The sequence below is a fragment of the Salarias fasciatus genome, chromosome 14 (genome assembly GCF_902148845.1).
Source record: "Salarias fasciatus chromosome 14, fSalaFa1.1, whole genome shotgun sequence".
Lineage (NCBI taxonomy): Eukaryota > Metazoa > Chordata > Actinopteri > Blenniiformes > Blenniidae > Salarias > Salarias fasciatus.
In genome coordinates, this window is record NC_043758.1 from 16,192,128 (window position 1) to 16,212,084 (window position 19,957).

Below are 19,957 nucleotides of genomic sequence, written 5' to 3' on the forward strand. Positions count from 1 at the left end.
ATACAGGTACCGGATGTCCTGATTATTCCAGGATGACTTGTTTTTTTTTTAAAAAATCTGCTTGTGAAGAGCTCATGAGAGTGCACATTTTAAACAACTGAACAAGCACACATGAAGAAAACAGACGCCAGTAGCATTAGATCAACAGGTATATGTTAAAGAACGTTCGATCGGTAAGTTAGAGACCATTAATTCTCCAACTTTATCGTGTTTTATTTTTAGGATTACAATCAAGTATTTGACACAAATAGGTCTTATTAAACAGATCGTAACAGTGCATTTTCATGTTGTCATGAAATACACAAAAATTATGCTCGCCCAAATATATAGTATTCAGTTGAGCCTTTAAATATGTCATGTACAATAGGATGACACAAAAGCTTGAGGCTAAATTGGTTTCCCTGAGGTGCAACATTCATCTAAACGGGTAAAGCAACAGTTTCCTGAACCACTGAACATCAAAGATTAATCAGTGTATTTTTGAATGAATGTTTATCTGAAATCAAACACGCTCCACTTGAAGAGATTCTTCTTCAGGTCATGGTAATAAGGATGTGACATTCATAAAGAGGAATAGTCTGACAACAGTGCTTCTGGTCTATAGTTGTAGTTACGGTTTTAAACACATAAACGCTCTTCTCGTCATTACACCCTTTTTTTTAGACACATACTCCACCATGTGTTGACAGTATTGACCAGTCAGAGCAGCTTCTGTTTCAGGTTAATGTATCAAATAAAAGTTCCAAATATACATAAAATCCCTTGTAAAATCCATCTCAATAATGTCAAAGTGTGCAGATTCCCAGCTCATCCAAATAAAATCAACAAAAGCTGCTCTGGATATCATAAATTCAAAGAATGTTCAGTAAAAGAGCACCTTGTTTTCCCCGGGTGAAAACAGTGTGTTTAGGCATCGATGGTCTGAATTGTTGAACAATTTAGTGAACTGATGTCTCCCATTACATTTTCTCACAGTTACAGGGGTGCCCCCTGCCCCCACCGCCAAACCACTCATCCCTTTTGAAATAGCCTCCGCCCCCCCGCTGGAGCGCTATCATATGTTGAGTTGTCTGGGAGCTGGAGGGGTTAGATCAGAGACCACTGTGTGAGAAGGGAAATAAATCGACAGTGTAATTGAACACACCAGGCTGCCGGTGGCTCAGAAGAGGAATACCAGCAGAAACCATGTGAAAAAATACACACCCTAAATACATCTAACGCCTGCACGGAAAGATGAGAGACCCTGTCTGTAGGTCCACACATGTGGCTAGTGTGTGTGTGTGTGTGTGTATCTGTGAGACACATGTGTTTGCCTGTGTATTAGTGTGATGTGCTCCAACAGAAGTGCCACTGTGTCTCTGCGTATCTACATTGTGAGTGTGCCTCTGTGCACAGATGAATGTGCGTGTGTGTGTGTGTGTGTGTGTGTGGCAGTGTGCGTAACATGACTCCACGCCAACTAAGAAGTGCTTCCATCTGTCGCGCCGGCCTCACACGAGACTCCGCCGTGTCACCAGCAGTTTACGCGGCCTAAGATCTCCCCTGATCCAGCGGCAGATCTCCAGCAGAGCCAACACACACCTTTCTCTGGGAGGATATGGATGAAGAGGAGCAATTTAGCAGGGAAAGAGAGTGATTTTTAGGAGAATGAGTGTAATGGGTAAAAGTAGTGTGAAAGTTTGAGTCTACAAAATACACATTTTGTGATATGAAACACAAATGTGGAAAAAAAGAAAAAATAATAGAGATCAGCAAACCGGAGTAGACTTTCTGTGTGCTCCTTCTCGGAGTTTTCTTGTTGAGACAGCTGCTCCTCTCTCAGTCTCCTCTGCTCCCTGGAGACACAAAGTGCAAAGCACGGACACTCAGCTTTCACCATTTGTTGAGTCAGAAGAGAAGATCTACTGCTGGAAACAAAACAATGCCTGCTAAAAAAACGCAATTCGCGTCAACTGCACCAACATTCAGGCAGTGGGAAATATAATATTTACTCCCCAAATATGTTTTCAAAATCTCAAGTGTCACCGGAAAGCGCTTGAGCAAGATATCAAATCCATACAACTAGCATTTTGTGTACTCCTACGCTTCGTTCTCCATGTGGACGGAGCCAAGTTTAACAATGAATTCTCCCTCTGGGATCAGCATAAGTTCAAGAAAGCTTCCTGTATACTTCTCGGGTTTGACAAGTGCTCTTGCTTGCCACGTGTAATTCTGAATATTTATAGTTCAAAAGACACCAGCTCCATGTGCTCAAGATCACCTCTCTTTCCGTCTGCAGCTGCTGCCTCGTTCTTGAGAAAGTAAATTGGAAATCAGTTTTAATTCTGTGTGCCATGATAGGATGTGGTACTCTTTCCTTCTGTGCACAAACACATCACACACAGACTTTACCCTAACCCTCCTAACCCTGTCGGCTTCTCAGCCTAATCCCCTCTCTGGCGGCATGATCAGTTAATATGGGTGTGTGTGTGTGTGTGTGTGTGTGTGTGTGTGTGTGTGTGTGTGTGTGTGTTTGTGTGTGTTACTGGCTGTCTAGCCCTGTGACCTTGCAACGACACGCAATGAGGATACAGAGTGAGAGAGCCTGCATGTCTGAGCTCACAGGCAGACGGCCTGTTTTCACTTCCAATCCTTAAGATCGTTCTGACAACTGTGTGGAATTTTTTTTTTTTTTTGCACATTTCACTAACGGGGATTTAAACAAAACATGCAACAGAGCTGCATCTGCATAATTTTGGTCTAACTTTCCTGCTTTTTTTTTTTACTTTCTTTTTTTTTTTTTTGACAAGAACAGTATTTATTGAAAACTGGAAAATTAGCTCAAATAATAAACGGTACAGGCAACATCTATCTATCTACACACATAGAAACCTAAATGGACGAAATACCAAGAAGATCTAAACTCATAAAGTAAATGACAGAGTTTGATATCTAAACAACAGCAAAAAGGAAACAGGACATTTGAAAGAAAATTAACTTTAATGTACTTGCTTGATCATAAGCCAGCAGACAAGTAAAAAAAAAAAAAGAATTTGTGATTAATCTTGATTACTTTCATAATACCAGAAAGAAATGTTTGAAACAAAGCAGTATCCCGGTGCCTGAAGGAACACACAGTAAGTCTGAGGAATATTTTCCAAAAATTAACAGCAAAATTATCATTCATCGGTTGATGTTTGGAAAAACATGCGCACGTACGCATGCACGGAAACACGCAGCTCGTGTAAGTGTGTCTACATCATGCCTGTTTATCCACAGTCATCCCTTTCTCTGGTCCCGCTTTCTTGCTTCATTTTGTCTTCTGTCTTCTTCAACCACTTTCTGTATTCTTAATATTCTGGCCTCTGTTTCTTTCCTTTTTTTTTTTTTTTTTTAAGAAGTGAAGAGGTGAAAACGTCATTCGGAGAGAACGAGGGAGGTTTGTTGGACTGAGTTAGAAGTTAGACGTGTTTTCATGAAACACTCAGGCTTCAGTGTGCCGTCAAGTGCAGTACAGCTTAAGAGTGGCAGAGCATTCTGGGTAGTTTTCTAACTGCATGCACATGGTACAGAAAGTGGGCGGTGTGTCAGAGCGAGTTACAATCCCAGCATGAGGGTTTCAGTGTAAAAAGCATAAAATCATTCAAAGTGTCTTCTAATTTTCCATGGAGCACACTGCGTGAACTGGTGACCTCAGGATGTCACCGTCTCCACCCGAAACAAGACGCAGCCCTCATTTCATGACAGGGAGTGAAAAGGCTTCTGCATTGCACGAGTTTTAATTAAGGTAGCCCCACTAGATGTAGCATGCATAATCACAGCTTGACAACACCGATCGCTCAAATTACTGACTGCACATAGAACACATATTTGCAGCCTTCAGCTGGCTATAAAGACGGGTAATCAGCTGTTTGTGAATGCTAAACAGAATCTATTTTAAATCTACCTTCTTGGCTAGATATATTCCTCTGTGTAATTAGATGTGTCAACCAGTCAAAGAATGTGTCATGAAAGTGAATCGGAGCGAGCAAAACACATGGGCGTGCCTCTCCAGATTAAAGCGAAGGAAAATGTGTGTTTGCCGTTGATTCGGGCGCAGCACGGAGGAGGCAGACGGTCCAAAGAAGCTCTCACCATTTCAGGAAAATAGCATTTATTGAGTGTTTACATGGTAAATTATTTAAAAAATAGTGAGGAACAGAAACAGACAAACCAGAAAAGGGAGACTTTTTTGAATGAGAGAAAGAAAAAGGAAGATTCTCTCCTCCTGTAGGGCTGTGACTGATTTTATCAAACATTAGATAAACAGCAGTCTAACGTACAAACAGAAGAAAGGCTGTTTCTATGCGGGTGTCTGAAATGGCAAAGGAAGAGCTCGTGGGACAGAGAGTCCTTGGATTCACCCTTAGATCAATAGATCTTCAACTGTCAATAATCACAAACGTACATTGACGCAAAGCTCACACAAACTCACACTCTGGCATGCGCGCGCGCACACACACACACACACACACACACAGAGCAGTCGGCATGCATCAGCCTTATGAAAACAAGCTGTATCACATCAATCACATCAATCCTTTGCTCTTTCTCTCTTGACCTTCACTCATTCCACCATCAACTCTTTCATCTCTCCCCCTTGCTTAGTGCGTCCGTCCTATCTTTCATCTATCCCTCTCTTCCCTCTAATCCATCCTTTCAACCGGGCCCGCGTCTGCGCTGGATGATCCATGCGCTCATCCTCCGATGAAAGGATGAGCTCAGTGTCTCCTGCCAATCAGAGAGCAGCAAGGAAGCCTCCCGACGCCTTTCACATACGCATCATCCAGATGTTACGGGACGACGTGGGTGAAGCTCTCGCTGAGCCACTGACAAACGCTGTCGAAGCATCTCACCACGGCCAGTTCACGACCTCCCACCACTCCTGCAGATATGTTCAGTGGCCAGAAGTATGACTTGTATATTTGGCAAAAAACAGATGCTCAAAGTGATAAAAAAAATCACAGGCGTCTCCATTCAGGCGCCTTACGGAGAGTGAATGTGTAACACAGAGATTACCGACATGCTAGGAGATCTTGAAGAGAATGCATGTGAGTGTAACCGCTGATGACAAAACAAGCTGCCCTTGAGTGTCCCTCTGGCGTGCTGATCAGATTGCACGCTCGGATCAGACAAATTCCTCAGACCGCCCCTGAAAGATGTGTGTATATGTGTTACCAGAGCAACAGGCTGGCGCCACAGAAATACAACAGGTGTGAAATCGTGACGCTGGATGGGGATGGGAGGGTCAAAGGTTGACCAGTTGTCACGGCAACTCCTCCCTCACATAAACAGTTATTGTTCTTTGGATGTGGAAAGAGCATCGAAAGCTATGGGCGGTTGTGGAGCAGATAAGATGCACAGAGAAGCTGAAAGAGTACAGCATGTACACACAAACAAACACAAACGGCAGATGTGGAAGAGGGTGACCAATCAACTGGACCGTGAGAGGAGGGTGAGCCGATCAACTCCGACGTCCCATCTGGAGCTCCGTCTAGACCTCGCTTGGCGGTCTGCCACGCGTGGAGCGGAGAGAGAAAACAGAAAGAAGCGTGTGCGTCGAAGATTGTGCCATCTACAGTGTGTCCCTTGAATAATAACTCCATGACGTGTCAGGATTCTCTTTCAGTAAAAATATAAACTGCTGAAATGATTGATTGGCTGAATGAATGACTTGCCAAATGTGCTTGAATGGCCAAAAAAGGTTGAATATAAATAAATAAATAAATAAATAAATAAATAAATAAATAAATAGTTGCAGGAAAGTAGACATGATAGGAACCCAAAAAAAAAAAAAATCATATGCTCGAAGCACAAGACAAGATATTTTTTAAACTCCCCCCATGGATCTATCAGAGGCCCCTTTCACCACGAGTGGCCCATTAATTCATTTCTGGAGGTTTTGTTGACTTCCAATAGCAGTATTGTTAGAGCAGCTGTAATGATTAACTTTCCCTTTGGGTTATTTTGCACTTGTGATCTGTCTCTCAACAAATGTGATCTTGGAGACGGTGGCAGTGTGTCCCTCAGGCTCTCACATGTCAAAGAACTTCACAGAAATCACAGTTACTAAGTTATTAATCATTCTATAAAATACAACTGCTGTTATTCCGCTGCTAGTCTGAATTCTAGAATAGGATTTTCATACGGAGCCCTCAAAGTAAAGCAGGATCCGATATGAAGATAACCGCAAAAATATTTGGCAGAACACTACTTTGTTGTTTTTGTTTTGAATCAAATCAAACTTCATTTACAAAGGTTTTTTTGAACAAAATGCTAAAGTTAAATAATTCTATTCTATTCTATTCTATTCTATTCTATTCTATTCTATTCTAAATAATAATGATCAAACTCTACAACCGGTAAAAGGAAACATGAGTTAAAACCCTTATTAAAAAAAAGACGATCTTGAGCCTGTTTTTAAAAATACATGAACTTTCTTGGCAGTCATCAGGTTCTCCAGCAGACATTTCCATAAATGTGGTGTGTCATGCTGGAAAGCAGCCTCACCGTAGGTTCTTGTATCAACAGAGAACTGATAAAAAGGCCGGCGTTGGCGGGGCTGGGGGTTTGTAAAGGTTCAAGAGATAAAAGTAAATCTGTAAGATAAGACGGCGTAAAATGATCAAGATGTTTATGAACCTTTAAAAGAACCTTAAAAACAATCCTAAAACATCATGGGAGCCAAATAGGTGTAATCTGATTTTGCTTTCTGGTCGTCGTCAGCACACAAACAGCTGAGTTCTGGAGAAGCTGAAGCTGTGAGATGTGTTTTTGGGGGGACCAGGGCATTATAGTAGTCAGCTGACTTGAGACAAAGCGTCAGCATCTTTGGCCTGGAGAATGAGTTACTCCACATCATAAGTCACTCTTAATAATTTAAGATACTCATCCACGACTCTGCAGAGTACGTTGGAATTCACGACATCTGCAGTTACTGCATAAACTTCACACAACGGGAAAAATACACATGCATGCTCTCACACCGACTTACATTTATTTTCCGTTGACTTACTCTGATCAACCATCATTGCTACTTAATAACGGTAAAACTCTGTTTGTGGTAATCTATCTGTAAAATGCAAAGTAGCTGCATAAAGGACAAAGGCTGTCCACACTGAGAGCGCATAAATGGAGCTTGATCCACACAATGGTGGTAAACACATGTCTCCATATGTTCACGCATGCACGCACACATGCACAGATTCCTTATCCTGTAATAAAGTCACAGACTTGAGTATGGCTGCCTGATCCTCCACACACAACTTATGCAACCTTTAGGCCGATTCCCCCTATAGCATATGTCCATATGTCTGGGGGGGTCGCGTGAGACTGCAAACATCCCCTCCATCCTCCCTGTCTCAGCACTGATCCCACTGTGTTGGGTGGATGTGCATATTTCACGCACATGTACGTAGAACAAAGTCAAACTCACGTTTTCACGCTTGTACTCAGCAACATGAAAAATGTGTGCTAAAAAGAATAGATAGGTGTAGATATACATTTTTATCAATCACAGTAACTTAAGTTGAAACAAAACTGGATATTTAGTTGACTTCAATTATATACCAAAACATAAAAAAATCTGTTAAAAACAGATCAGAAACTATGGAAGGGATGATGAGTGATCTGTTTGATAAAAGCCTGCTACAATTATGATCAACAGAGATCGAAAAATTGAACAGACGAGCAAAGGACACAGACAAAAGAGGAGAAAATGCATGTGAAAGAAGGGAAATTTGGCAACCGACAGCCACAAAGGAATGTTTATTCTGAGGTCTGCCAGTCAGCTCGTGTCCAAGGCTTAAATTAACATGTAAACAAAAAACCATTTACAACTGTAGAAAATGTGTTTGTGACTTCATGAATACTCATATTTTTCCAAAGACACTCCATCTTGCAAAAATACTGAGAAACCAGAAATAAACTTAAAGTGACATGTTTTTCTTAAGTTCGTCCATGTACTGCATGTATAAAACACATGCTGCACGATATTCTACATATATTGTATGTACACAGAATTTTAACTCCCTGACCCATTCTGCAGGAGATAATCTATCGTTTAACTGAAGGAGGCAGCACTGACACTGTTTAGGAAGGGAGAGAAGAGTAGGATTCAGTCACTTCTAAGAAAAAAAACAGGAAAAGGATGAGACAGAATGATTGGTAGCTTATAGGGGAGAGGGAGGAAACATTAGGGAATCAATTATTGGCTTAATCCACAGTCTGTCAGGCCAAGTAGATTATAAGATACAGCCAACATTTAACATTGACTCCCTTTGTGGAGGAGGGTATTCCTGTGTCTGCGTGCACGCTTCTGAAGAGGTCCAGAGCCAAATGTCAGGAGGAACACCATCAAAATGAGATTAAGGCATTGAAACTACACACTACAACTTAAGTAATGTAGCAATAAACAAGCATTTGGAAATACTGCTACTGTACAGAGATGAGCATCATCATGATAAAACCAAATATTGAAGACTGTTGAAACTGAGTCAACGCACAAAACACCACAAAATACTGTCCATAAAGAAGAGCACTGGCTGTGATTTTGTTTCAAAGCTAAAAAGTTTGAATTTTCTCTTGTTGGGGGATTGCAAGTTATCTACATCACTTGTTCATATACACATAAAAATAGTTTGTGTTTAATACAGTCCGAGTCTGTTAATACAGGCCACAATACACTTCAAACACTCAGGAATGGAGGATTCATGCAATGTTCTATTGTGACTGTGCAGCATGAAACATATCAAGAGAATATGATGTGAATATGAATATGAATATGGCTTTTTAACCTAATAAACTACAGGATGTATCCAACAAATTTACATGGATTCTCATAACAAAACGGGTGTTTTACCCATTTTGAGCTTGATTTATTAATATTCCAAATAAAGAGCACCAGAGTGTTGGTTCAAGCAGACAGATTGTCGCTGTGGTTGTCTGGGTTTTGTGAACGATCAAGTCTGAATAATAGTTGTCTGATAACATGTAAACCGGAGTATTCAGTTGAAGACTTTGAATGTTTTCTGCCTACTGTGCTATAGCTAAAATAAAAACTGATATGGAGCATGAATATCTGCATAATTCAATTGTACTTTTTTTTGTCTAAGCTGGTCTCATATATGAGGTGTGAACAGAACAGTTAAACAATAAACATATAAAGACACATCAGTGTGCTGGAGCCACATTCACACATAGAAGGACAACACATCCAGAACTGCAACTATAACCCAAATGGTTTTTTGCACGTCTCTATACTAGAAGCACAAAAGCAGGAAAATGATTGAGTCAGAGGGTAAACAGTCTGTGTCTATGCTCTGTTTCTGAAAGCCTTCTGATGGGAACCAACATAATGCAGAGGAGGGAAGACAGAGCACCACAAAAAAAAACAAAAAAACATTTTAGGCACTCAGCTGAGTGCATCTGTACAAACTGAATGTTTGAGTATGATTATGTTCCTGGACAAAATCTTAAGGATTCATCAAAGATATCCTAAACCTGAATGTGTCCAACAGGTTTTAAAGCAACTTGCAAAGCAACCGTTGCAACTTCTTTGTGGACCTGCACTGCCGATCATACAGCAACCACCTCCGTCTGATCTGCCAATACATCCAGGAGTCTTCTCTGAGGCCTTCCTCCAGTGCCAACATCCTTCTTCCAACACACCCACTATCTCCCTTCAGCACAATTTCATATCGCCTCAGCCGGGCTTCTCAAGATTTATCTCTAAAGTGCTCAACCTTGGCTGTCTCCTCTGATCTGTTCCTTTTAAATCCTGTTCATTGTTGCCACCTCCGGCTTTGTCACTGTCCCCAAACTGTACATCTTAGCAGTCTTTCCCTCTGGATCCCATCCTTCTGCCACACACCTCCACCCGAGCACTGTAAGTCTCCACCCAATCCATCCTGCCTTCACTCTATTCTTCTGAACCTATGACAAAAAAAGCAAAAATAAGCAGACAGCAGGGGATCACAGACCTGTTGGTCACTGCACAACGTCAGTCCAAAACATTATGAGTCACCGCCGTCCTACAGCTGACTGGATCAAACATGCTGCTGCCACACATTACAGTGCCCAGATCTGAATCAGCAGTGTGTGTGTTGTGGGTGTACATGTTTATTCCTCTGTCTACGTGTATTTGTGTCCACAGGTCCAGGCTTTTAAGTAGACGGAAAGAAGAAAAAAGACTCAGCAGCTGAAAAATCTTTGACTGGTGGAGCTTCATCATCAGCATATTTTCAAAAGCCACAAGGGCATATTTACTCTGAAGTCCTAAAGCCCTGACTAGACCTTTCTGTCAGTGTATACAAGTCAAGCCCTCTGTTGTTGCAGCTTAGCAGGCCTGGTATTTGGAACATGAGCACTTCCTGGTTTGGGCGGTGTCAGTTGAGCCTTTTCGACTGCTTTGATTGGCTGAGGGAAATTATCCATAAAGCCAACTTTGCAGTGACCTGTTCTTCACCCAGCATATTCCAAATACCAAAATCCACCTGCATCCCCATCTGCACGCGTGTTTTCATACAATCGTGTGAGTGTGTGCAAGTGCAAGTGCATGTGCACTTGCGTGTGTGTGGGGCCACATACTGTAGACACTTACATCAGCTGGTGAAGTAGACACTCATTCTCGTCTTGCTTTTTCTGACGCTGCACGCTGCAACGCTGCAGCTCCTCGCTCAACTCTGTTTGGACACACACACACACACACACACACACACACACACACACACACGCAGGTGAGTTTACCTGACAATGTGAGGCTGTAGTTAAAGACCATAAAAGCTGAAACCCATGTTGCCACCAGAGGCTGTAACACTGGATGCGTTACAGAAAGAGACAGACAAGAGAACAACAACGACAACAAAACACACAACAGGAAGGTCAGTAGTGTTTCCTATCACATTATTCACTCACGACTGAGAACAGGGGGATACCCTACATACCAAACGAAACTAGACTGACAAGACTGGGAAAGAGAAAACAATACAGCAGGTAGAGACTGAGGAACACAAAAGGAAGTTGGGAGTGTATCAAAAACAACAGGTGAGAAGTGAGAGAAGCAGCAAGGCGAAAAAATAAAGGTGGGAATTTGAGAGGTAGGGAAGCAGCTGAAAAACAAGGAAATATTGGGTGGAATGGAGCGGAGTGTGTTCAGAAGAAAGACTGCAGAATGTGCTTGAGGGAAAAACCACGAAACTGAAACGGTACACCACAGTCTGTCGACGTTGTGTGATTGATACAAAGTATCACTGCTGTTTCCTTCCTTCAATCTCTGTCCATTGTTGTCTTTATGTCTAATATTGTCAGGTATTCCAGCACATTTTCTCTTATCAGCACCTATTGTTATGCGGGATTTCTTATTTTTACTGAACTCTGAGGCAACAGAAAACACTGAATTTCCAATTGAGATTTCGTTTGGTATGCTGAGTAGACCAGCTCAGTGTGAATGTAGAAATAACTGAACAAACAATGAGCTTTTTAATGACTTTCTATTGTTACACGCATCCATATGAAATCCGACTCAACATTCGGCTTCTTTTAGTTTAAATACTGTTCTTAATGATGTGTCTACCTAGAGAAAGTGTGTTTTGGAGTTTCACTCAGTGATCAGAATGACTGCAGAACATTTACTTTGTGTGCCTTGGAGATGCAAAAATCGACTGAGCTGAGTTTAATTTTGGAATAACTTCAGTGCTTAGACTCCCAGAATTGAGCTTATATAAGTTGAAATATATGTTCTCACTGCTGACAATATTCTCGTCAAAGTGTGCAAAAGATATGCGGGACAATGAAAAGAAACAAAACAAAATGAGGAACCTATAAAAGAAAGTAAAAAAAAAGATGAGAAAACACCAACATGATACTGTGTGTAAGTACAGAGGTTGAGCATGTTGTCTGCTAACAGCTGATTTCAAAATGCTTGAATGTGAATGTGCTGTGGTTGTGAGAAAAGAAATGCAGTCACACGATGTAATTTAACAGATTTTCTCAGATGGGGCATACATTCATACATTTATTGAAAAACCGACCTGGAAGACGCTTAACTGCAATATTTAGACCTGATGTCAGACCAGTAACTTGTCAGACTGCAGCACTGGACTGGAGGCCGCGGCTCCAGGAAGGAGTGGATATCACGCAAGAGAAAAGCACTTAATTTTCCAGCCCGAATGGTGAATGACTGGAGACATGCCACCGTTTTCTTAGAAAACGCTGTGTGTGTGTCACAACAGGCACGCTCTCTTCCAAACTGACCTCAGCTTTCAACACGCTTTAAATGACAATGCTTTGGAAACACGATGTGCATGATTATCCTCATCTTCACAATCATTATCTGGATCACCGACATTATCTTCCCAGGTTATCTTCATCTATAATCAAGTCCACTCTTAACTTTAAAGCACAGGGAAAAATTCACAGCTCAGTTGTTTTGAAGATGTGCTGCAGGTTCCCACTGCAGGCACCATGCAGTGCTCTGAAAACCTCTGCTGAAGGATAAAGACTGTTCATTAAATGCTTCTTTATAGCATTGAAGGTTTGCTTCACTGAAAGCCTCATGTAACATAATTATCAAAAAGGTTTGTCAACTTCTTTTTAAATCAGTACATAATAACTTATTTCTGATTTGCATTTTCTTTATGCAACAGATTTCTTTTAGTCTAATCAGACTGACAGTGGCCTCTTCTTATTGTTCAACAACACAAAAAGCAGTGGGCGTCTGCCGGGTTGTTTGTATGGTGCAGAAAGTGGAGTGCACCAAAACAAGTGTGTGTTTGTATCTGTGTGTGCGCATGTGCATGTGTGTGTATACTGAGAAAGTTGTCTGTGAGGGTCCTTCAGAGAGGTGCAGCAGGGCGCGCTGGCTGTAGCCCTGGAGAGCTCTCAAACCGATCCAGAAATGTCAGCCTGACATCGTTCAAGCTTTTGTTTTCCTCGCTCTCCCTCATTGGGGTTTTTTTTTTTTTTTTCCATTTCTTTCATTTCTCTTCACACTGTCTCTCTCCTCTCTGTCTTTTTTCTTCAATTTCTTCATCACTCTGTTTTCTCCTCTCTCTCTCTCTCTCTCTCTCTCTCTCTCTCTCTCTCTCTCTCTCTCTCTCTCTCTCTCTTTCCCTCTCTCTCTTTCAGCAGGAAAAAGGGGGGTGTAGGAGGCTCTTCTCAAACGGCAATACACCGATAATTGCTTTCTGGTCACTGTGACATGGCAAGGTCTGCTGGGGTAAAGCAGCATGCACACACACACACACACACACACACACACACACACTCACACTCACTCAAATTCAGACAGACACACAAACACACACATAGACAAAAACAAGAATGCGCAAGGGCCCACATATACACAAAGACGCCCAAGCAGAACAGAAGCACACACACACACACACACACACACACACACACACACACACACACACACACACACACACACACACACACACACTCTAACAACCGTGTCCAAACAGCAAAAGTTGTATAAATACTTGGTAGAGCAGAAAGACTTCGCAGTGGAAGCACACCAGTCAGCCTGACTTTCTCTGCTGCACTTCTATTATGTGCCGCAGTGCGAACAAACAGGGACACAAAGTGTAAGAAGGTGGCTGTAAGAATTACTGGCAGCTGGCCTCTATCTAGTTCTACAGTATTGTTATGGATCGGTGATCTGCAGTGTGCTGCAGTCACAGTGAATTTTATTACACTGGAAATATTGGCAGAGTACATTTGATTACGACTTGACAGTAAGTAAAAAGTGCAATTACCCAAGTGGGCAAAAACAGTTAACAAAATTTTAATATCTGAAGAATTTAATAAAAGATTAAAGAGGTAACACTGACTGGACTGACTGGCATTCTGTCCACAGTCCCAGAGTCAGTTCGGAATGTCAGTCCTCAGTTGGGCAAACTTATACTGAAGTTTGATGGATGACAAAAATTGTTGAAAAATATTTTTCTTGAAGTCTTCCTGCTGACATTGGCTGAAGTGGCTAACTCCAGCAGTTCAACACCTCACTTATAACAGTTTGTTTCCTCTCCTGTTAAGAACAGCTCTTTTTTTTTGTGTGGCATAGATGAAGCTTAAAACAACACACTGGAATTGTGGTCATCCTGAAATAGAAATGCTACAGTTTCCTTTTTGAAAGCACATCGATGAACTGTTTTGTCATATCCCAGAAGCACTCTGTTGAAGAACCCAGTTCGAAGTTCAGCTTTTGCGACATCACATGCACTCGCTGGATCTTGCTGGACGTAACAGTCACAAGATGGTATACTGTGGTCATGAAGTGATGAATACGGTCCAGCCAGCAGCATCAACAGACGTTATGACACTTTAAAGTGGCTTCATTGGTACTGAGGACAACAGAGTGGACCAAAGAAGATCCCCCATGACACCTCTAAACCAGGGAGGGCCGCTGTCATCTGATCACATTAAGTGGTTGTCTGAGCTTCCTTTGTTGTTCTGTCATCTCCGACCATCAACAGGGCATCTTCGCTCAGAGAGAACTCCCACTCACTGGATATTTTCTTCATTTTAGACCAGCACTAACAAGTCCAAGAGACAACTGTGCAAAAGGAGAATCCAAGCAGCTTCTGACACACTCAGACAAGGTCCCGGAGCAGTCTTTCACACTGAAAACCGCTTACATCTCAATTATATCTCAATTACGATAAAATAGGACATCGGTTATACCAGATTACTGTATAATTTCAAGTAGCTAACAGTACAGCAGCTTCAAAGAAACAGTGACACCAACTATTCAATTAATTTGACAGTAGGTCCACTGGGAAAGGTCACTGTCGGCGCAATCTCAGGTCCCACACTCTAAAACAGAACATTAGAAGGCTGAGCTGATTAAATGAATATCTTGCTTCTCTTAGTAAATCTCAACCCTTCAACTTTGAAGTAATTTCCTCGTGCATGAGCAACTGCCATGAGGAGAGGGACACGAACAATACAGGAAGAAAATCATTCACAACTCACAACAATAACTATAATGCTAATAAGATGCATCAATAAAGAATACATAGATTAGCTAAAACACTTTCATTAGAATAGCAACATTAACTGTTTAAATATGATACAAGCTGTGGGGACACATAACTACAGAAATATTACTGCAACAGAGACTTGTGCAGACACAGACACACACAGCATGTGTAATTATGGCAGGATTTACATGGTATGAGACAATATACAGTACAGTTCACAAGCGGTGAGCTACAGTAACCCAGACGGCCGTATGCAACAGTATAAAGTCCTGCACATTGCAGCTACCTTTACATTTACCTTTAACACACATTTACAATCACAATAATCCAGTAACAGCTGTGCCCTGGAATTTTTATGAGCGTCTACATTACTATAATATCACATTCTTAAGTGTTTGGGTACCACAACCATTTCTGGGTGTCTGCCAGGTTTACTATGTGTAATAAAAGTATACCCGCTTCTGAACCGCAGCAGTTTTGTGGAACAGAAGTCATGGATGGGCAGCAAAACTTAGACGGAAAGGAGTCTTTTTTCTTTCTTTTAATCAAGCAAAAGACTCAAAAGGTTACTTTATATTTTTGCTTTCAATTCTGCTGTTTTTGTTCATCAAGGCTTTATAAGACTGTAGTGATATAATTCAAATGAACCTTAAAAAGCAATTGTAGTCCACTTTTTTCCCGAACATAATGCTTTTTACACACATATTTAGCCCAACATTTTGCACTGTTACTTTGGGAAGGTCTTCCTTGCAAAGGAGGTTTAGATCTCAGTGTGACTTGTAAATTGTTTTTGAATTGAAAGTCATCGAAAAATAAAAAAAAATCTAAGATAAACATGCTGCTGGACAAATGGAAAAGCACAGACAGACAAATGTGGTGAAACAGCTGGGGTAGTGGGCGATTAGTAGCAAAATTCCTTAGCTAAGATGTTTTAGGAATGAATTGAAGGTTTTTATATCGCTGCTGTCACTATCAACACACATATTTGGCTCCCGGGGAACGAGATACCATATAGTCTTATGGCGCAGGGTGCTGGCAGATGGCTGTGGTTCATAGATCGGTCATACCCACCCGCACGCGCGCGCACACACACACACACACACACTAGAACACACAGTTGTTTATCCTCACTCAAACTCAGTCATTACATTGCTTCTTGATATTACTGTCAGTCTCTTGTCTTTCCTCTTGAATGCAGAGTGAACTCTCCCACAGTCTCAAATGTCTGCGTTCACCACCTCCACATCAAGTTGTGCGAGTCAACTGCTGACATCTGCACAAAGTAGAAGAGATCAATTATGCCTTCATCTCTCTCTAATCTCATCACTTGTCTTTGTGTCATTCTCCGTAAAATTCCACAGCCCTCCAGATTGCTCGCTCCTCTCCTCTCAACTCAAACCATGAAGCACATTCATCCATTCACACTGAGCAATGTCTTCATGTTTCACTCTGCTCATTTTCCCCTCCCTGTTCTTTCAGCGTTCGATGTTAACCGCAAAACTTTGACAGAAAGGTAGCATTGTTTAGTAGCCAACAAACAGTCACATTGGCTGAGGCAAACCACTTCGATTTGTGTTTCACTTTTTAAATTAGAGCAGTTTTATGATGCTATTAATGCAACAGATAACTAAGGAACTGAAAGCAAGTCACAGATGAATCAGTTACACAATTGAAGTAAACAGCTGTTGGAACCAAAACATGTCCAACAATGCCAACTTTGAGTTCTCATGCAGACCTTGCTGCATTTATTTTCCTGATGTGATTGTGAAACTAGCATCTTAGGAAAGAAAACCACATAGCTGGCTTCACTTCTGCATTTTGATATTTATTTGACTGGGTATAATACCAAAACTGTAATATATTTCTCAACAACAACAATAATTGACATCTGCAGCTCTGAGAGCATTTCAGAAGTGAAGTATCAGCTGCATTTCAGCATATTTCTTTGCTTTTTGAGATCCTTTCATGAGTGTGGTAAATCATGTCTGTCTTCTTCTGACTGTCTTCAGCCTTGTCATTTCCGACTTTACTGAACTGATATAAAAATATTTCTTATATTTGTCTCAATCTCACTGCAAGAATGCCCTGTGCTCTTTGACTTTCTGGTGTCTGGACCTGCTCTGATCATTTGCAGAGATGCATGTAACGATATAAGCATGCTTTCGGCATAATATTAAGTTTATGAATGTGTTGATTGTTCTAAGAGAAGACAATTTCTTCCACTGCACATCCTGACTTTTAGCTTGCATTTCACGGGGCAGAAAGTATTGACTGGTTTGTGCAACACCTGCCTGACACGATCACGTCACTCAACAAACACATCGTCTCACTTCAAATCAATACAGTCAACAGACAGCTTTCACATAATTCTTCAATCAAACACTCCCGCTGTCAACATCTTTTTCTCTCCAGCACGCATACGGCTGCACATGCATAGTTGACAAATGTTTGGAACATGCGGCAGAGAGAAAAAGGCCCGCCCATGAGGTGAGCTGGAGGTTAGTTCTCCCTCGGGCAGTGTCATTGATGAACGCAGACAGACAGCATTTTCATTTCAACCGTTTGGAGCCACCTACAGCATATGTACACACAAACACTAGATTATTTAAGGTTACTAATGTGTGTGTTAACTTTAAACACATATACAAACACAATATAGCTTTTTAAGATAAAGTGTATTTTCAAATGTGAAGCCTCGCACGCGCGCGTGTGTATTATATTTATCAATCTGTATGTACGTGTACATGTGTTACCTGAGAAAAGATGTTCACAGAGTTGCACCATCTGAGATGTAAAGGCCAGCCAGGCCTCCTTCAGCTGGCTGAGGAAACCTCGAATGTCTGCGAAGCTGCTGCCAGAAGTACGAAGGAAGAAGACAGTTGCTTGCAGGGCCTGTTTTTGCTTCATACACACAATCCTGAAACACACAGATGAAATCAAAGCTGAAAAAAAGTCTGCAAGAGTTAATGTTTTTTTTCTAATTCTCAAAAAGTTTGTAAAGATGTAAACTATTTATTTATATAAGTCTAATCCTCATATGTCTGTATGATTCGTTTGAGTTATGTAAGTGAATCAGACATCGTGAGTCACTGAAGGTGTGGCTCGGAAAGATTGTGGTTGGAATCCTGAACTGGAGGGGGAATTCTTGAAAAATACTTTGACTAAGACTCTTAATCCTCAATTGCTCCAGTGGTGTTTATTAGTGAGTAATAGAAGCTGCTTGCGGTAGGCATCCCTCGGGGTCAACGTGTGAATCAAACGGTGTACTGTCAGCAGAAAACACTCCCTGGATAAATCATCGCTGTTCGATAATGAAGCTACTTTAACCTCACTTTTCATCACGGTTTTTTAAAAAGAAATTCAATTTACAATCCAACAGGGACCGATCTTGTAAATGACGCTGTGACATCCAACTAAAAATCTGACAAAGATATTTTTGAGCTGAATGCTTGATTGCTTTTTGCACCTGCTGTTGTGAGTTGTGTGTAAAACTCTATTTGTGTTGAGGAGGTTTCAAAAGTCCACACACACATCTGGAGGTGAAGCTCTCGTCTTAAAGGTAATTCTGACTCCATGTATAAATGTGGTCATGAAGCCGGTGTGTTGCAAAGTTTACACACAAGTCTGTGCATTTCTCTACGTACATCCAAAAATGAGTGACCTTTCAAAATATGTCACATTGCAACAGTGCATCAAGGACAACAGTGTAAACCACTTGTAAACTTGATAGTGTGTCAACACACGGATAATTCACAATAACGTTCAGTAATCTGACCCGTCACCTGTCCTTACCACAGTAAAGCTGCACTTTCAAGGACATTCTTGAACTGTAATAAAAGTGAAGTTGTAGAACAATGTGAATGAGACAAAGTTCAGTCCACATAAAAGGTATTGTGTCATTGTGTTCGAGCTCTGTGTGTGGCACGCAAGAAGTGTTTTTTTCCCCTCTGTGATGTCTGCATCAACGATCCAAGTATGGATAAAGTTGCGTGCGACGTCCGTGTTCACAGTTGAGGAACAAAATGTGGAAACTCTGACCGAGTCCTTCAGGGCAAAGTTAAAGTCTCCGGTTGGAGTCCAGTCAGATACAGCCCCCTCGACACCTACACACCACATTTGCCATCTGCTTCTCAGCTATGCGCCATCAATTACAAGGGTGCTGTATCATCCTCACCCATTCCAATGACGAGCAGGTTAGGCCTAACAGTGACTCACACTCTCAAATATTAGCTTGTGGGCTGAAAAGTACTCAAATTGTTTGGTTCTCACTCTGTTATTTGCAGATGTAGTGAATGTGTGGCAGGTGCTGTTAGATTTTTGCCATTAATTATATATTATGCATAATTACTAGTTTATTAATGGAACATCAAACATGAACAAATATAAAAGAGAAAGGCAATTCAGGACTGACGCAACCACAGTGTCCTTAAAAAAGGGCATATGCGTTACGACGCTCCATCCCTTCCTCTCTGTCCTTAACTCCCTCATTTGCAATGAAATATGTTGTAACGAAAATCACTTTGAGCAACATGAAAGATCACGAGCTCCCACTCACACTTACATGCATACACATTTACACACATGCACGCACGCACGCACGCACGCACACGATCAAGTCACAAACCAATGCAAAGCGTGGAAACCTGGAGCACTGGAATAGAACATTCTGTTATTTCGAGATCACTTTTGAAGGAACATGTGGGTGAGAGCACACCGAACACTTTCCTGTTTTCCTGCGCACACACAGAAGAGGGAACACACACATACGTGACACACATGGACACATCCCAAGCAGGAGGACTCACACAAACACACACACACACACACACACACACACACACACACACACACACACACACAGAGTCTGGTCTCGCGTGCAAAAATAATGTGACCGGTTTGGAGAGCCGTGCTGGGTTTAGAGGTTGTTTTTCTTATTCAGGGTTTGTGGCTTCAGG

At 41.5% G+C, this 19,957-nt stretch overlaps 1 protein-coding gene across 1 annotated transcript in view; it reads right to left on the reverse strand.

The window, feature by feature from the left end:
- Nucleotides 1-1,490: 1,490 nt before the first annotated feature.
- The window catches only part of LOC115400778 (trichohyalin-like), a 40,351-nt gene continuing 21,884 nt past the window's right edge, over nucleotides 1,491-19,957 (reverse strand). The window contains exons 4-7 of the mRNA XM_030108797.1: nucleotides 17,756-17,919; nucleotides 10,619-10,700; nucleotides 1,758-1,835; nucleotides 1,491-1,587 (exon numbers count right to left, since the gene is read on the reverse strand). Coding sequence (XP_029964657.1) covers nucleotides 1,491-1,587; nucleotides 1,758-1,835; nucleotides 10,619-10,700; nucleotides 17,756-17,919 — 421 coding nt within the window. The remainder of the gene's footprint in view (nucleotides 1,588-1,757; nucleotides 1,836-10,618; nucleotides 10,701-17,755; nucleotides 17,920-19,957) is intronic.